This window comes from Rhinopithecus roxellana, chromosome 3 (assembly GCF_007565055.1).
Source record: "Rhinopithecus roxellana isolate Shanxi Qingling chromosome 3, ASM756505v1, whole genome shotgun sequence".
Classification (NCBI taxonomy): Eukaryota; Metazoa; Chordata; class Mammalia; order Primates; family Cercopithecidae; genus Rhinopithecus; species Rhinopithecus roxellana.
This window is the reverse complement of record NC_044551.1, coordinates 177,254,250-177,273,041: the sequence shown is the minus strand read 5'-3', so window position 1 is coordinate 177,273,041 and position 18,792 is coordinate 177,254,250. Positions and strand designations below refer to the sequence as shown.

The following is an 18,792-nucleotide window of genomic DNA, read 5'->3' as shown; positions in this document are numbered from 1 at the left end:
TCACGCCACTGCACTCCAGCCTGGGCAACAGAGCGAGACTCCGTCTCAAAAAAAAAAAGAAAGAAAAGAAAAAGAAAAACTTAGTTATTTATTTATTTGAAGTAAACTTTATCATGCACATAGGCTCCAAATGGAAAGTGAAGGGGATTGCGCCTGGAGATTTCTGACGGCTGCCAGTCACAGAAAATCAGAGGAAATCCTGGCTCCATGAGCCAGAGTGCCAGCTGTGTGGGCTGGAGACAAAACAAAGCCCAGCCAGGGGCCTCTGGCCACGCCCAGATTTTCGTGATAGACAGCAAATGTGTATGAAGTCTAAAGTGCACTGCCTCACATGTTGTAATGCCCAATAAATGGTAGTAATTAAGAATGGGTATAATTTCCAGGAGTCCAGGATGGAGAAGTTCTGGGAACCCATGGGTCTCTATTTGAAAAGGACTAAAAACACTTAACATTAAGGAGCAATTATCTGAGAGTCCAACTCCTGTTAGCATTTTTAGCTACTGTGAAAGCAGCAGGGCAGCATGGATTAAGGAGGCAAAGCCTTGTACTTGGGCACTGGGGCAAAGACACAAAATAAATAGAAGCCATATCTGTGCCTTTCCAGCCCTGCTGCAACAAGGGAATGCTAGGCCGCAGTGTCCCCCTGGGGCACTGAAGTGCTGATTGGCGTCAGGCTTAACTGGGAATACTTCCTGAAGCATACACCTTGAATTAGGAGTTTGTAACTACAAGAATCATAGTTTCTCAACCTTACTGCTGCAATCAGTTGTGAAGTATATTTAAGTCAGTTACTACTAATAATGTTTAGGGTAATGAACTTCAGAAATAACTTCTTTTCTAAAGAGAGCAGATGCAAAGTTATTTCCTGCTTCATTCATTTGCAGCCTTGGTTCATTTACAGTCCAAGAAGCATGCTTTCATCAGTTGCAGGGAAGAGGGTGGTGATATAGCCAGCACCCCAGGAACTCTACAAATCCCAGCACAGTGCCCATGAGAAAGGATCTTGCCTTAGAAGGCTGAGAACCACTGCTCTGAGGGTACTAATCAGTTCCAGTAGGGTCTCTGGTCTAAGCAGAGAGTGCTCAGCAAGGCATCTCATCTCCCACCTCTACCCCACAATCCTACCCCTTTCCAAGAGATAAATCCACACTGCTTGTCTTGCTCAGGTATTGCAGTAGACAAGAACGGGCTCATGTACTTTGTTGATGCCACCATGATCCGAAAGGTCGACCAGAATGGAATCATCTCCACCCTGCTGGGCTCCAATGACCTCACTGCTGTCCGGCCGCTGAGCTGTGATTCCAGCATGGATGTAGCCCAGGTGAGACTCTTTCTTACTTCTCTTCACTAAACAACACCTGCCTCTTGGCCTGAGCTTCTTACCTGCTTCCTGATTGGTTTGGAAGTGGAATAGGAAGGGGAGATACAGATACAGATCACGGGGTTGTTTGGAGAAAGCCTGAGATGAGCTAAACAGTAAGATGGAATGGAAAATGTCAGATAGGTATGAGAGAGAGAGAGAGTAAGAGAGAGGGAAAATTCTGTTAAGAAAAGTGGAGCCAGTGACATACTCCAGCCGTGGCAGATTACAGGGTAGAAGTTGCTATGTAATTACCTCCCTTCTCCATCATTATTGCAGGTTTGAGAATGTACTGTACAGTGTTATATGTCAATCAGAACTTCCCTGTTAATCTGAAATGACTGCATCCTCACTATATAAACCTTTACTTTGTGCAGTAGTAACTAAAGCAGAGCCCTCTACAATATCACCCAAAGTGTGTGTTTAGTTTGGGCTCTTACAGAGGCAGAGAACAGAGGCTCACTCAAATGTACAGCATTTGTTCTCAGACAGCCTGGAATATACGTTCAGCCTTTCTACAACGGCCTTTTCAACCCTTGGCCAACCTCATAAATTTCAGCTCAAGTTCCACAACAGACAACTTGCTACTGAGATTTTTATTTCAAATTCCACAGAGGAAAGATGTGTTTGGTTCAGTTTATTTTTTAACGCAGATACTCAAGTTGTAGTTTGCTGGCGAGCCTGCACTTTGGCTCCCCTTTGATCAGAGCCACCTTCCAAGCCACATGGCTCCTTTTTGTGAATTAGATACAGGTGCCACCTCCAAATGAACATAGCTTCCCGGCATCTGCTTGGAGAGCAGAGTATGGGCTGGATGGCATGGTCTCTTTTGTAGTGAACTACCTGTGCAACCATATATGACAGCTCTGATGTTGGTCCAACCATCTGGAGCTGAGAAGCAGCATCATAGGTAGAGCTGATGGCCTGTTCTGGTCATGGCAGGTGACATGGTAGGAAATATATGTTACATTATCTCTTCTTCTCCATCACACCCACTCATCATGGGCAATGAGCAGCTGGTTCAATGAAGAGCATTTCTATTACAGTGTGTTATTAAAAAGCTGACTTTTTTCCTAGATACATAAAACCAGTAAGTGCCCTACAGTTAAACGTTGGACATATTAAAGGCTGTTCTTTAATCTGATACCATATCATCCACAGGTTCGTCTGGAGTGGCCAACAGACCTTGCTGTCAATCCCATGGATAACTCCTTGTATGTTCTAGAGAACAATGTCATCCTTCGAATTACCGAGAACCACCAAGTCAGCATCATTGCAGGACGCCCCATGCACTGCCAGGTTCCTGGCATTGACTACTCACTCAGCAAACTAGCCATTCACTCTGCCCTGGAGTCAGCCAGCGCCATTGCCATTTCTCACACTGGGGTCCTCTATATCACTGAGACAGACGAGAAGAAGATTAACCGTCTACGCCAGGTAACAACCAATGGGGAGATCTGCCTTTTAGCTGGGGCAGCCTCAGACTGCGACTGCAAAAACGATGTCAACTGCAACTGCTATTCAGGAGATGATGCCTATGCGACTGATGCCATCTTGAATTCCCCATCATCCTTAGCTGTAGCTCCAGATGGTACCATCTACATTGCAGACCTTGGAAATATTCGGATCAGGGCGGTCAGCAAGAACAAGCCCGTTCTTAATGCCTTCAACCAGTATGAGGCTGCATCCCCCGGAGAGCAGGAGTTATATGTCTTTAATGCTGATGGCATCCACCAATACACTGTAAGCCTGGTGACAGGGGAGTACTTGTACAATTTCACATATAGTGCTGACAATGATGTCACTGAATTGATTGACAATAATGGGAATTCCCTGAAGATCCGTCGGGACAGCAGTGGCATGCCCCGTCACCTGCTCATGCCTGACAATCAGATCATCACCCTCACCTTGGGCACCAATGGAGGCCTCAAAGTCGTGTCCACACAGAACCTGGAGCTTGGCCTCATGACCTATGATGGGAACACTGGGCTCCTGGCCACCAAGAGCGATGAAACAGGATGGACGACTTTCTATGAGTAAGTGGGTTTGTAAAGCATCTCTGAAGAGCCCTTCCCTTGTTCTAGCTGGCATCAGGACTGGTCGTTCGTGTAGCTTTTTAAATTGCTTTGTCATGTTGTCTTTCTAACTTTAATGATGTCTTATGGTCTCAAGATATTCATGTCCCCTCTCCCTGACTCTAAAATGATTTGCTCCATTGGGTCTCTGATATTGAGCATCCTCCCTACTAGAGTTGGGAATTCCTGTTGCCTGCTTGCCGTTCAAATTTCAGGATATTGGACACGCACAGCACCTAGGAGGTAAAGCGTTGATTAACTTTGCTGATTATTCATGTTTGCCATGGGTGCGGAAATTAGAACCTAAAAGGCAAGATCCCAGTGGGGCTCCTGTAATTTGCCAATAGGTCCAGCAACACACTTGATTGCACAGACAGGTAGATAAACTCTGAATTTCCTCCTTAGCAGAAGCAGATCGATACAGATAAAGCGTTAGGTATATTAAAAGATGCGAGAGCTGGTCATATTTCCCCTAACAATTATCTCATACTTAATAGTCCTGACGCTTATTTTGCAAAAAGCTGTTTTTCCTAGCTCCTGCAGGCAGTTCTTGGTCAAAGTCCCTGCTGCTGTAAGTACTAATGGTGGGATGCTGGTTGGAGGAAGTTACTAGGCATGATTCTCCCAATGGCTGGCTGATACTGGAGCAGAATTTATAAATATCTGGCTCTCCTAGGTGATGAAGGAGTGTGTTAACCCCTACGTACTTGGAGTCCTTGCTTGCTTTTTGTCTGGATGCTGCTGCTAGCAGATAATGTCATAAGTTAGGGAGAGTTGGCACAGAGAAAAAAAAGGGGACAACAGGGAGAACAGAAAACCTCATTGTTGATCATTCCTAAATCCAGCAATGTTTACTTCCTGATTGTATGCCAATGGTCTTGGGAGAATGTAAAAGGAAGCTGTTGCCACCTGCTGGATATTTGCTGCATTGCAGAAGAATTGCTTTCCCTGGTTCTGACTTTCTTCTTGGGGCAACTCTTTCTCAGACTTCTGAAGCATCTTAATACCTTCGGGACACTGGGGGTTTGATCAGACTTCACCAGCTAGTGATTCTGCCCTCTAGGGTACCATCTGAGTGTCGTCCTTGGCTCTCACACCGAGTTAGATTGAAGCTATACACTCACCCAAACACCTCCGGGATTTTCCTCTTCCGAGGAAACCTCTTTCTGACAGTTTCACCCGAAGACCTAATACATTTCAGAAACAATTTGTTGGCTCTCCTGAAAGAGGGGAAAAAACATCATTCTCAGGGAGGCCAGCCTGAACTGGGCCTGGTTTAGAGACTGCCATAAAGAAGCTTGGGCTCAAGTGCATCCACAGGTCTGAAGTCTAAAACGGAAAGTATTTTCCAGAAAGTGTCCCTAGTTTAATGAAAACATAGGTATGATTCATAAATGTGTTTTAAAATGTTCAGAAGTTACATTGAAACTGAATAATTTTTTATCTTAATTTGATAAGCTGCCCTTCTTTTCAGAATGTTGATAAATCCAGTGACCACAAATTCTCCATTGTGGGGTTCAAATGTATAAGGTTTTCTTTTCTACCTAAAAAGATGGTGAGTTCTTTTTGTTCGATGGCACTTTTGGCACATCATCAGCCAACTGGCAGACGCACAGCCAATTTAAAAATTAGACACAACTTCACCTCCTGTCAGGGCAGTGCAGTCAAGACCAACACTGCATAGCCTTAGCCAAAACTTTAGAGAAAGCGTGATGAAGAAAACCACACAGAGGCTGTGAGGCTACTAGAAAACAGTCTGTCCTGGTCGGGAGTGATGCCTCATGCCTGTAATCTCTCCACTTTGGGAGGCCGAGGCAGAAGGATCACTGGAGGCCAGCAGTTTGAGACCAGCCTGGCCAACATGGAAAAACCTCATCTCTACTGAAAATACGAAAGTTAGCCAGGTATGGTGGTGTACACCTGTAGGCTCAGCTACTCAGGAGGCAAAGGCATGAAAATCACTTAAATTCAGGAGGTGGAGTTTGCAGTGAGTTGAGATCACGCAGCTGCACTCCAGCCTGGGTGACAGAGGGACACTGTAAAAAAAAAAAAAAAAAAAGAAAGAAAGAAAGAAAGAAAGAAAGGAAGGAAGGAAGGAAGGAAGGAAGGAAGGAAGGAAGGAAGGAAGGAAGGAAGGAAGGAAGGAAGGAAGGAAGAAAACAATTTATCCTTCAATGAGAGCTTCCTTAGGGGGATTCCTCTCTTCCCACTCTGTTATGGGGGCGGGTAACAAATCCCCCTGTAGGTGGGAAGAGTGGCCATATCTTTTTTTCTGCATAGAACACGAGGTAGAGAAGCATCTGTTGTCACAATGACTGTCTAAATATGGATTCGATTATCCCCATTTTATGGCTAAAGAAACTGAGGCTCAGAGAATTGAAGGGACTCCCCTGAGACCACACAGGGAGTCGGTAGTGAAGCAGAACTGGAATCCAGATCTCCAAGCCCAGCTTTCTTTGTATTGCACACCAGCATCATAAAGCAGGGCTATGAATGGAATTTGTAACTCCACCTTCAGACTCCACATGGGAACTGTTCCTGAATTTTTGGGAAGATGTAACTCAATAAGGCCATCCCATCAATGACTCTGGAAGCAGGAGAGAGAGAGGTAGGAAAAAATAACCCTATCAAATCTTCCTGGACCCATTTTATGATCAGCCAGTTCCAGAAACTTCCAGGACATCCAACCTTGGAATTAAGATTTCCCCAGATGCAGGCCACTGGGTCTTGATAGAAGAAGTATCCTGATCTAGTTACATCCCTGAGGGAACTCAGGTTTTCACAGTCTTCCCCAAAAGGCAGCATCTTATACCAGAAAGCTCCTGGGTCTTAGCATCAGGATGACGGGGTGAGGAGTCTTTCTCTGCCGTATACTTACTGATTGACGTTGGACACATTATTTAACCTCTCTGAGCTTCAATGTCTGATCTGTCACATGGGGATAAAAATGCAGATTAACAGGAGCCCTATGCTAATCCACTGAGATAATATGTTTTTAGAAATTAGCAAAGCACTTGTCATATAGAAGTTTAACTCAGAGTATAGGCTAATGGGATTTTAGAGGAATTATTAAGCACACCTCTGTCTCCTTCCTACCCTTCAGGTTTCACTCAACTAACTGTATAGCGGTTACAAGAGTCAGACAGATAGAGACTTATTTTGGAAAAGCAGAATTAAAGAATGCAGCTTGCACATTAGGTTTTTGTAATACCTCACTTTGCATTTCTCCTGCTCTCTTCCCACCTCCCAGTGCTGCCTGCTGGTCTCCCATCCCCTGCAGGAGCAGAGTCTGCCATAGCAAAACACATCAGCGGGGCAGAAAACACATCACCCTTAAAGAGAGGTCCTCCAGAAGAGAGAAATGATAAAGAGCCTTTTTAGTCATGTTCAACTTCTCCCAATCCAGCAACCGGGGAAGGGGCAAATGTCAGATCAAAGGAAAAGATGGAAGTTGACTTCCCATGGTGTGGGGTTCAAGAGTGATTTTACAGAAGAAGCTGCCATGCAACTCATGAAGGCTGGAATGGGCCCCTTTAAAAATTGCCTTTCTCTCTCGTCTTTGTCCTGGGAAGTGAAGAGTTAGGCAGAAATGGAGCTGATACGGAATGCTCTTTGGAAACGCTATCATGCCTGCTAAGTTCCCAGACTAGGGAAGGTCAATCTGCATTCTTGAAAAGAACAGTACTGTCCTTAAAATTACACTTCTACTCCCTATACTCTCTCTTTCTCCACTCTCTCCCTTCTTTATTTTAGTCCCTAGCACCTATTACTCACCATCTGACATGCTGTCTATTTTCTACCTTGGTTTAGTTTTGCCCTTTTCAGCTAGCATGAGTGCAAGAATTTTGCTCCATTTTCTTCCCAGTCATATATCCAGTGCCTTGAACTGTGTTTGACACATCACAGGTGCTTGATGAATATTTATTGACTACATAAATCAAAGGCAGCCTCCAGCCCCACTCCAGCCAAGCTGGGCCAGTTCCATTGGGTTGGCATTGAGATCCCATTGCTGGAACTTTTAGCGCTTCACTCCTACATGTAGTCATTTGCAAAAAGACCTACATCTGAAGACGCTCCTTGGGGGAAGTAAGTAGAGCTGGAGGCAGCTGAATCTTCTTAAAAGTTAAAGAAAAATCTGGTTTTCTCCCTTTGGTCCATAAGATTCTAGCCCCTACCCTAAAGCTCTGTTCCCGAAAGTAGAAACTCCAGTTCCTACTACTTCTCTCATAAGGAAACTCAGCAAGCCTATGCATTGTAAGTGTCCCCAAACTACAGTGGATTGGAATTAAAATCCTTGACCTGGTCCCAGAGAATGTACTTGTCAGCAGGAGGAGAAACTGTCTGTTACTGAGTACCGCACTAGACACTGCATACCCAAATACTTAGAATTGCTTTGTTTTCTGATTTTAAATACCTTTTGTTTCTGCTTATTAAACATGAAAGTATTGATTACAAATAATTTCTTTTTTTTCTTTTTTTGAGACAGTCTTGCTCTGTTGCCAGGCTGGAGTGCAGTGGTGCAGTCTCAGCTCACTGCAACCTCTGCCTCCAGGGTTCAAGCGATTCTCCTGCCTCAGCCTCCTGAGTGCTGGGACTATACGCGTGTGCCACCACGCCCGGCTAATTTTTGTATTTTTAGTAGAGATAGGGTTTCACCATGTTGGCCAAGATGGTCTCAGTCTCCTCACCTCGTGATCCACCCGCCTCAGCCTCCCAAAGTGCTGGGACTGATTACGGGCACAAGCCACCACGCCCGGCTGATTATAAGTAATTTCTAAATTATGAGAAAATGCAAAGAAGAAAATGAAGATTAGTCAAAATTCCACACAGCAAAACCACCATTAACATTTAAATGTCTATATTTTCAGAGAATTTCTGCTCCATATAGATACTGATACTTTTTACCCCTCTCTGAAAAAATAGCTACTGTCAGGGGAGTATATTTGGTACCCCACTCTTCCACTCAACGTGTGTAGATTGTCTATGCCAATAAATAGAAACCGATGTTGCCAATCTTGATGGCTTCGTAGGTTTCCACTTTATGGATTGATCATCAGTTATTTCATGAATCTCCCATCAAGGAACATCTAGGTTGTTCTAATTAGTCACTATTGTAAATAGCACCTTTTTCCCCCTGCCTGAGAAGTGATTTCTTTAGCAGGTAAGAAAACACAGAGGAGCCCTGTCGATTTAGCAGACCTGAGTCCCCATCCCTGGTTACAACACCAGGGCTTTCCAGGGAGTGCATGGTCTGCGCCACCCCCTGCCTGGGGCTCTGGGCAAGTGATAGGGGTGGATTCTGAGCTCACAGAGATTCCTGCTCCAAGATCTCCCTCCTCTCTCCCCCAGCACCTTTACACAGCCCGGTGTCCAGCTTAATGTGATTGCACTCTCAGCTTTCAAATTTCTGCAGAGCTTCACTGCTTCCAGTTCTTCCCAGAAGCAAAGTTTCTCAGATCCCTGAAAGCCTGAGCCAGGTCTGCAATTCTTTATTCCAAAATCATTTCCTGAGTGCTCTCTGTCTTTGATGTTGTCATCCTAAGCCCTAAGCGACAATGTCAAACAGGCCACAGTGGTCCTTTCCATTGCTCACAGGCCGTCCCCACAGGGATGCTTCTCTGAGGACACCCCCATCCCCATGTGCTGCACAAGCTCCAGTTCCCATCCCTCAGAACCTGCCAGCTTTTTCCCTCTCCCCAGTCCAAAGGGAGTAACCCCCAGGGGTCGAGCCACTTTTCCTTCTTTTTCACCCTCCAAGCAAAATGTCTTCAGAGCTCCGTCTTCTTCCTCCCCTTCCTCCTCCAGTAACAAAACTCATCTGGGAGAGCTCAAAGGCCTCTACATGCAGACCTGGAAACAAGCCTGCTTTCCTTTCTGAGATGTGAGAAGGGCCCAGCTCTCAGAGTATAGTGAATCTTCCAAAGTGGGGAAAGGCTGTCCCAAATAGAACCAGGCTTCTTGCTAGAGGTGATGCAGGGAGAAAACTCCACAGTGTAAGAAAAGAGGACAGATGACACATATACATAAAGAAGGAGGCCCCAATGTCAGGCCATTTGCAGACAGTAGGGCACGATCACTGGTGTCCCTAGACTTCGGTGCTAACTAATGGTCATTGGGAAATTGTCTAAGAAGGCTGCATGGGAAGTGGAGCCATGGTGGTTTGGGGACCAAAGAACAGGTTCCATGCAGCCAGGCCTTCTGTGCTGAGCTAACATGTGCAGGTGGCATTTGGCACAGGCTGACTGTCCAGAGGCCTAGAAGGTGATGAGGGAGACAAGGTTGGACCCCAGTAGAAGACTCGGGGCATGGAAGGTCTCAAATAGCCAGATTTTTATTTGATTGAGCAACCAATGGGAAAAGAGTGTGGTTTGTTCAGCAGAGAACTAACATGGTGAAACTGATATTTTGGGAATATTAGTTTGGTGGCTTTGTAGAACACCTAAATTAAAAACAAGAGAAGGCTGGGTGTGTGGCTCACGCCTATAATCCCAGCACTTTGGGAGGCCAAGGCAGGTAGATGACCTGAGGTCAGGAGTTCGAGACCAGTCTGGCCAACATGACAAAACCTCATCTCTACAAAAAAATACAAAAATTAGCCGGGCATAGTGGTGCATGCCTGTAATCCCAGCTACCTGGTACGCTGAGGCAGGAGAATTGCTTGAACTCCGGAGGTGGAAGTTGCAATGAGCGGAGATTGCACCACTGCACTCCAGCCTGGGACAGAGTGAGACTCCATCTCAAGGTAAGAAGAGAAAAAGAAAAGCAAGAGAAGCTCACAAGTGGCTGTTCTCTTTAACTAGAGGAAGTCTGAGACCAGGTGAAATGTTTTCCAGGATCTGAAGTCAGTTATATCAGCGGGTAGAAGAAAGCATCACCGCTGTTTCTCAGGGCATAATGGGGTTTTGACTGTGACAAGAGGCCTCAGTGAGATGCGCCACCCAGCCAACCTACCTTTCCAGCTCTCTCTTTCCCTGGCCCTATGAGTCTTGGGAATATTTTCAGCCCCAATGACTGCTGCTAACCAGTGTTTATCTCCCCCCAGCTATGACCACGAAGGCCGCCTGACCAATGTGACGCGCCCCACGGGGGTGGTAACCAGTCTGCACCGGGAAATGGAGAAATCTATTACCATTGACATTGAGAACTCCAACCGTGATGATGATGTCACTGTCATCACCAACCTGTCTTCAGTAGAGGCCTCCTACACAGTGGTACAAGGTGAGCCTCCACCCGTACCAACCTACCGCCAAACTCACCCACAGACCCAGAACCCAGCCAAGCCCAATGTGTGAGTTACCCAGCCTGGGATGACTTCCAGAGACCCAGCGTACCCCTCAGCTTTCTGTTTTATTCAAGTGTCCACAGCAAACTAACTCTATAAGAGGTCTATCTAGTAGAAAATGACTTAATAAGATACAGCAGAATGTCATCTACACCCAACCAAATGTCTGGATATTTGAACTATCTACATAGTTATCTGAAAATGTCCATTTCTCCCCCACATACTCTCTCCCTACCTCTTATCCTTCCATCACCACCTCTCCCCACTAACCCGAAACACATAGTTATCGTCTCAAAGGACATTTATTCTCCTGGCCCACCACTAGATTTCAGATTCTTTTTTTTAAGCATTTGTTTGATGAGTTGGTTGTCCTGGGACTGGAGCTGTTTAACATTCTCTCCCCAAGACTGGGATCTCAAAGGTCTCTGACCACCCTGTGGTTACTGTTTCTATTAGACATTTTTTGCAGTCCGGGGCAAGCACTGGGGCTGGCAAGAAAATGAATTGTGCTGATTAATTTTTCTTTTAATTAAGATACAATGTCGGTGGGCTAGCCTGTTGTCAGAGGATAAAAGTGTCCTCTCTGTAGATAAATGGTGACATTTCTGGACTATTATCCCACAGCAGAGCCTGTTTCAATGACTCTATTTCTGCTCTGCCAAATGATTAATGATGTAGATTCTGTCCTTCTGCATGATGGCTGGAGTCACAGGAGCGACAGGTACACACTTGCTCACTGCCCCAAAAGCTGACATCTCAGAGGCCAACCCAGGCCAGCTCCTTTGCCCAGACAATCAGGAAGTAGTGTATCTGTAAAAGGAGTCTCTGACTCACATTTCCTTCCTGTAACTTTTCGATAAAGGAAAAGGTCAGAAGTCTGATTGACTCGTGTAGTTTCCACTGGGGAAGATAAACACATTATTGGCATCCACTGGCTCCATCTCCCTCATGTGTTTGAGTCTCTTCAGAGTTCTCTTGAGTGGAGGTGGTATCAGATGCAGTCAGCAGTAAAAGCATGAGGATGGGGAAGGTTGATTCTTCTCTCGATTTTCTTGAAGAATCCTGGGCTTTGATTTGCAGTGGATCTGACCTGTGACTAGACCAGCAACCTTGGGTTAGATGGCAGGCAAAGGGGGAAAAAATTGAAGTCATTTACCTTTCTTTTTTTTTCTTTTTTTTTTTTTTTTTGGTATAAGCTAAAATATATATGTTAAGGTTTGGGAATTTGATTGACACAAATTGTGTAGGCAATAGACATCTTTAAATGTTTAAACGTGCTATTAATAGTCTTCAGTGAGTAAAAGAAACATCACGGCATAATTACTTCTGGAGTGCCACATATTATGTTTTTCTTTACATGGATCAGTAGTATCTCTGCTACTTACCTTCACATGGTATGTGTGCTAATTGAAGGCAGCCTTAGACTGATGACTGCAAAGTACCATGGAAACCTATAAAAAAAAAAAAAAATAGGGGTTCTATTCTCTTCTGACTAATAGAGTGGATAATTTATTTCCCTATCCCCACCCCCACTTACATTCTTCCAGATCAAGTGCGGAACAGCTACCAGCTCTGTAATAATGGTACCCTGCGGGTGATGTATGCTAATGGGATGGGTGTCAGCTTCCACAGTGAGCCCCATGTCCTAGCAGGCACCATCACCCCCACCATTGGACGCTGCAACATCTCCCTGCCTATGGAGAATGGCTTAAACTCCATTGAGTGGCGCCTAAGAAAGGAACAGATTAAAGGCAAAGTCACCATCTTTGGCAGGAAGCTCCGGGTAAGTGGTTCCACCCAATCTGTTACCACAGAGTGGGAGGGGATACACCCTTTCCTCACAGAGCTGAGAAAGTTTCCCAGCTTCAAAGCCTCTAATACTCCTTTATTCCCTAGAAAAGGCAAACTCTTCGCTCAGAAAATGGAATCCATTTCCCTTTGGGACTCATACCTTGGGGAAAACATTCTCCATTTCCTAGGACTGAAAAAGTCGGCCATTTCCTGCTATGGGGATTTACATTATGCTGTAACTAGAGACGGCTTTGGTCTGCTTTTCACACTTGCTGTCTTCTTCCTCAATTTTCACTGTCTGGCCAAGTCAACCAATGAACTGGTGTTCGTGCCTACTATGTGCCGAGTAATTTGCTAAGTACTGGAAGAACACAACTTTTAAAGTATGTTCTTTGCACTCAAGGAATCGAGAGTCTGATAAAATATGCAGACACAGGATGATCACAGGTTAAGTGAAAAGACAGAGGTACATGCAGGGCCTGATGGGATCCCAGAGGGGATGTCACTCCGCTTGAGAGGTTCAGGGAAGATTTCCCAAGAGGAAGTAACAACTGAACCTCAGTGGGGAGTTTTAGCCAACCTTAGTTTTCCCAGACCAGGCAACTTGCCCCACATGACATCTTTTTAAAACCAATATATAACATTAATTGAGGATTATTATACTGTAAACCCTATGTGAAATGCTTTGCTTATATTATCTTATTTTAACTTTTTCAATAGCTCCATGAGGATAATTATTACTACCTCCATTTTTCAGATGAGAAAACACAGACTCAGGGAAGCTAAATTACCTGTCCAAGGACACAATGGCTAGAAAGGGCAATGCCAGGACTCGACCCCAGGTCTCTCTTTCTGTCTGACTCATTTGCCAGTATGTCACACACCTTCCTGCTTATCCATGGTCATCCAGATCATCTCGACAGGAGTGGATTCTGCTCCAGTCACTTATCTGTCACCAAGAGGGAACAGTTCCTACCATCATGCTAACCCCTTCCCTGGGGAGGGGGAATGAATACTGAGGATCCCAATCTTCGTCAAATTCAGCACATATTTATTGAGCACCTACTATGAGCCAGGCACTGTGCTGTGCACCTAATGGCGTATAAAGCAAAGGCCCTAACTTCCTGCACCTTATGTTCAGGTTGAGGGGAGATGGGAGAGAGGGGCAGATAATAAGTAAACTAATAAATAAAAATAACTGCAGAACAAGACAAGCACTAGGAAGTCAGTAAACAATGGAACAAGGAGTTTATCAAATGCTTTGGAATCCCTGAGAATAGAAGGCTCAGCATCGGCAAAGCTTGGGTCATAACTTTTGCTGTGTAACTGGATTAAAATCCAGCCAGCCCAGGTGACCTCCCTGCAGACCCAGGCCCCACCATATTAAGATTCCGCCTTTGTCTGGCTGAAGTTTGAGTCTCCACATTAGGTTATCAGCAGTCTCTCATGTTTTTCTTCCTCTGCTGGTATCTGCAAAGTTGCAAACTGCAGTATCTTCCTAAAGATAAAAATGGAATGAGATTAGTAGTTAAATCCTTAATGACTGGATTTCAGGGCTGTGTAATTGATTTTTGATATGCTGCACTGTAGAAGTTGATTATAAGTAGTAATCGTGCCTTTTCTCTGATAAATCAGTTATGCATTTTGACTAAGTTTTCAAAATAAAGATAAATGTGGCCCTAAAATAAAGTGGCTATAATCCCAACTCCGAATATTAAAACTCTTAATAATGGTACTTGTGGTAATTAGCCCAAGTTAGGCACACAAGTCTTATAACTGAATTTCTGCCAGGGTTAGATTTGCTGGCATCGTGTTTATGCAAATCAAAACACAGCTTTATCTATCAACACCTCAACATTTAATTGTCTGGTGTTAGTTCCTGTAACAACAATCACATATCCATTTAGCTCTCTTAAATGAAAATCACTATGAGATTATAACAGGTTGAGTGGACTGAAAATGTAATTTGAAAATGAGGGAGAAAGCCTGGAATTTATTTGCATCTCATTTATTTTAATTCAGTTCATAAACTGTTTAGTGAATGAAATAAAAGCAACTCCTGGAAATTGCAGGAGAACAATTGGAAGAAGGTATAAGGGAAAGGTTGGGTGTGATGTGGATTGAGGGAGCTGGGGAGTGGTCATTTCATCAGACGTTTCGTGAGCCCATGGCAGGGAGGTTGCAGCCCCTAAGCCAAAGGTACCCATTGGCCCCATTAGGCTAGCAGGCTGTCTCAACAACAGCAAGATGGGCTCTTCTCTCCCTATGTTAGTCTTGCTGTGTCTTTTCATCGCTGCTCCACTGTCAAATGAGGGCATGAAAGTCCTCATTTATTCAAAAGATATTTACTAGGTGCCAACACTACATTCAGTATCACGGAACGAGTAGACTCTAGAGAGGTAAAGAAAATTGAGTGCCACCGAGTAGCTAACAGTCTCATGGAGAAGGCAATATTAGTAGGTGTGATGTAAGCTATAATATAGGCCAAAAGCACAAGGAAAGGGATACTTAATTGTATCCGCTGGAAGAGGATAGGTCACGGCTGGGTAATAAATTAACCCTGAAATCTCATGGGTTTAACACATTGTGGTCCAAATGCATCAGGCAGCTCTTCTTAATGAGGACTCGCTCCAGTTGCTCTGCCTTGCGATCCTGCCATCTTAAGCACAGGGCCTGTGCAGTTGCTGCAGCAAGGGAAGAGAGCTTGGGTGATTCACGAGAGCTTAATGAGCCAGCCTGGACACGGCAGGCCTCACTTCCCCCCACCCTGGTGAGAATACTGTCAGGGGACCTCAACTGAACTGCAGGGAAGCCTGGAAAATGTTGTCTTTTCTGAGCGCCTAAGAAGAAGATGATGAACAAAGACTTGGTAAACACGTAGCAGAGTGATCAGGTCTCCTGTTTGACAAGGGATCAGGAAGGGCTTCACAGAGGATCTGGAATCAGTTCTGAAGAGTAAGAATCAGCCAGGCAGAGATGTGGAACAGAGGTGACAGGACAGAGACTATCACCTATGGAAAGGCCAAGAGGCCAAAAAGGGAATGGCATTTCAGAAAACTAATTCAGTGTGGCAGTGGATGTGTTAGGAAGTGGGGTAGAAAAGTAAGATGCAGCCAGAGACTGCACATGGAAGGGAACATGGCGCCAGGCTAACATTTATCCTGAGGGCAATGGGGAGCCCTACCTGGACTTCATTAGCAGAGTGATCTGCTGGGATGTGTAGCGTTAGAAAGCTGTCTCCAGCCTGGGCACAGTGGCTCACGCCTGTTTTCCCAACACTTGGGGAGGCCAAAGCGGGAGGATCATTTTAGGCTAGGAGTTCAAGACCAGCCTAGGCAACATAGCAAAACCCTGTCCATACAAAAATAATTAAATAGCTGACCATGGCCCTGCACAGTAGCTCATGCCTGTAATCCTAGCACTTTGGGAGGCCAAGGCAGGAGGATCCTTTGAGCCCAGGAGTTGGAGACCAGCCTGGGCAACATAGGGAGACCCTGTCATGGTGGCACATGCCTGTAGTCCCAGCTATTCGGGAGGCCAAGGCAGGAGGACTGCTTGAGCACAGAAGTTTGAGGCTGCAGTGAGTTATGATCATGCCCTGTAATGTACTCCAGTCTGGGCAACAGAGCAAGACCTTGTCTCAAAAAAAAAAAAAATCTCTCTGACTTCCTCAGGTATGGAGGAAGACAGGTGAGAAGGGGACAAGATAGGAGGAAAGGGACAGTAAGGAGGGTCCAAGCAAGAAACTAAATCACTAGCAGCGAGGAAAGAAAGAAGGTAGGGGGAGAGATTGGAGAGATGTCTGGCACACGAGGATTGGGCAACTAGCAGGGTTGCTGTGTCATACTCACCTTTTGACAGGCTCTCCCCATGATCATGTAGACCAGGAAGGCTGGGTGGCCATCCACACTCTGAGGGCTGTGTAAAGGAGAGTGGCTGGGAGCTGAAACCCAAGCCAGAGATGTAAGATTCTGCTGGCCCCAGCCCTGCCTCTTGGAATGGGGAAGAAACTAAGTGAACTTTGAAATGTAGCCATTTAACCAGCACCATGTAATCACTGCTCCCCATGTGAACAGCAGGGAATTTGGGGAGAATGTGTGGGTATCATGCATGAAGCAAATGGCCTGACCTTCCCTGGGACCAGCAAGCTACTGGGAGCCTGGTCAGCTGAGGGGTGTGAGGGCCCAAGGCTCTGAACATTCCTGGAGTTTAGAGAAGACCAAAAATCTCAGTGAAGCCATCATGATAGAATAGTGCCCAGTGAAATTCCAACCCACCAAGGTATCATTTCTTCCCACAGTCCTCCAGATGGAGGCATCTCTTACTGGAGGAAAGTATCAGTGGTTCTTCCTTACAGCCTGGGGAAATGTAAGATGATGGCGGATGGATAGTCCAGGACCACATCCTTTCACCAAAAGCTTTGTAATAGAGTGTTAGTCCCTTCGTTCCTGCCCAAACTCAGTGCAGGGAAGATTTTCATTATGCCTCCCAAGAACTCCTCAGATAATCTCCTTTGAAAGACTCCTCCCCGTCCTGCCTGCCTTGTCTTCAACTCCTTTCTTCACTCACTCTGGCCTTGCAAAAACATGAAGCAGGCCAGACGCGGTGTCTCACACCTGTAATCCCAGCACTTTGGGAGGCCAAGGCAGGCAGATCACGAGGTCAAGAGATCGAGACCCTCCTGAACAAAATGGTGAAACCCCGTCTCTACTAAAAATACAAAAATTAGCTGCGCATGGTGGCGCATGCCTATAACCCTAGCTACTGGGGAGGCTGAGGCAGGAGAACCACTTGAACCAGGGAGTCAGAGGTTGCCATGAGCCCAGATCGTGCCACTGCACTCCAGTCTGGCAACAGAGCGAGACTCCATCTCAAAAAAAAAAAAAAAGAAAGTTACATCATGGCATCTGTAAGCTCCATAAGTGCAGGGACCAGGTCGCCCCTGTATCCCTGGTGACAAGTGCCATGTGGTGGGTACTCAGACAACAGGTGACAAAGAAAGATGTGATAACTGTGCCTTCTATAGGCTTCTTCTTAATGTGTAAATGCTCCCCTACCAAAGTGGGTATAAATTCACAAATACATTGCCCCTATGTCTGTCTGGAATCCTTCCACTGCAAGAGACAGGAAGTGCACTCAGACTAACTTAAAAGGGTAGATGCTGTCTCACCTAACAGGGCCACCACAAGGGAGAAGCTGGCCTTAGAGACTCCAAGATGTCATTAAATGGTATATTAGTCTGTGTTCATGCTGCTGATAAAGACATACCCAAGACTGGGAAGAAAAAGAGGTTTAATTGGACTTACAGTTCCACATGGCTTGGGAGGCCTCAGAATCATGGTGGGAGGCGAAAGGCACTTCTTACGTGACGGCATCAAGAGAAAATGAAAAGAAGCAAAAGTGGAAACTCCTGATAAACTCATCAGATCTCGTGACACTTATTCACTATCACTAGAATAGCACAGGAAAGATCGGCCCCCAGGATTCAGTTACCTCCTCCTGGATCCCTCCCATTACATGGGAATTCTGGGAGATACAATTCAAGTCAAGATTTGGGTAGGGACACAGCCAACCCATATCAGATGAACGTCTGTCTCTTTCTCTTTCTCAAAGCCCCCTTCCATCCCATGGCAGGATTTCTTTCTCAGCAGTTGACCTAATTTTCTCCTACAGTAGACTAATGTCCTCTTCACATTGCAGGGGAGGGAGGTGGTCAGGCAGACTTAGCCAAAGTTGGCTCCAGACTTGTATCATCACAGCTAAGTGAACCCGGAGGAAAAAGGAAGGGATCTCCCCCAGCATTTTTATTTTTCATAAAATATCTCATGGAAGAAACATTGACCTGGCAGAGGGAGTTCACATTCCGGGCCAATCACTGGTCAGGGAGATGGGGATCTGTGATGAGCCAGGCAGGCACAGGTCACATGACCATATCTGTATCTTACAATAGACATCTCAGTAAAAGTACCTAGACAGGGAAGCCCTAGAGAAAAGAGGTGCCATACCCAAAAGAGAAAGAAAGAGATACAAGGTTAAAATACAAATATCCCAAATATATTCTACATCCTTCATCCCTCCAAAGCCTAATCATAAGGCAAAACTCCTGGCCCTGAGGATCTCTTGAGGCACTATTGCCTCCCACCCCGACAAGCCTTTTTTCTAGGCTTTTGGAAGAGAGAGCTAAAATCAACCCCTTCTATTAAGATTTAAAACTTCTACTCTTTCCTAAAATGGATTTTGTGCAGGATGATTCTCTTTGTAAAGGAAAGCATATAACCATGCTC

General features: G+C 45.3%; 1 protein-coding gene and 1 long non-coding RNA gene across 8 annotated transcripts in view; one reads left to right on the top strand and one right to left on the bottom strand.

Annotated features, from left to right (window-relative positions):
- The window catches only part of TENM2 (teneurin transmembrane protein 2), a 1,294,091-nt gene that overhangs the window by 1,246,120 nt on the left and 29,179 nt on the right, over positions 1-18,792 (top strand). For all 7 annotated transcript variants that reach the window (XM_030927458.1, XM_010358204.2, XM_010358202.2 and 4 more), the window contains 4 exons: positions 1,167-1,321; positions 2,522-3,396; positions 10,478-10,653; positions 12,265-12,500. In XM_030927458.1, the coding sequence (XP_030783318.1) occupies positions 1,167-1,321; positions 2,522-3,396; positions 10,478-10,653; positions 12,265-12,500 (1,442 nt within the window). The remainder of the gene's footprint in view (positions 1-1,166; positions 1,322-2,521; positions 3,397-10,477; positions 10,654-12,264; positions 12,501-18,792) is intronic.
- On the bottom strand, positions 11,222-12,340 carry LOC104658238. Its single transcript, XR_747405.2, has 3 exons — positions 12,255-12,340; positions 12,103-12,168; positions 11,222-11,813 (listed from the first exon to the last, which is right to left on the bottom strand). It is a non-coding gene; the product is annotated as an uncharacterized LOC104658238 (long non-coding RNA).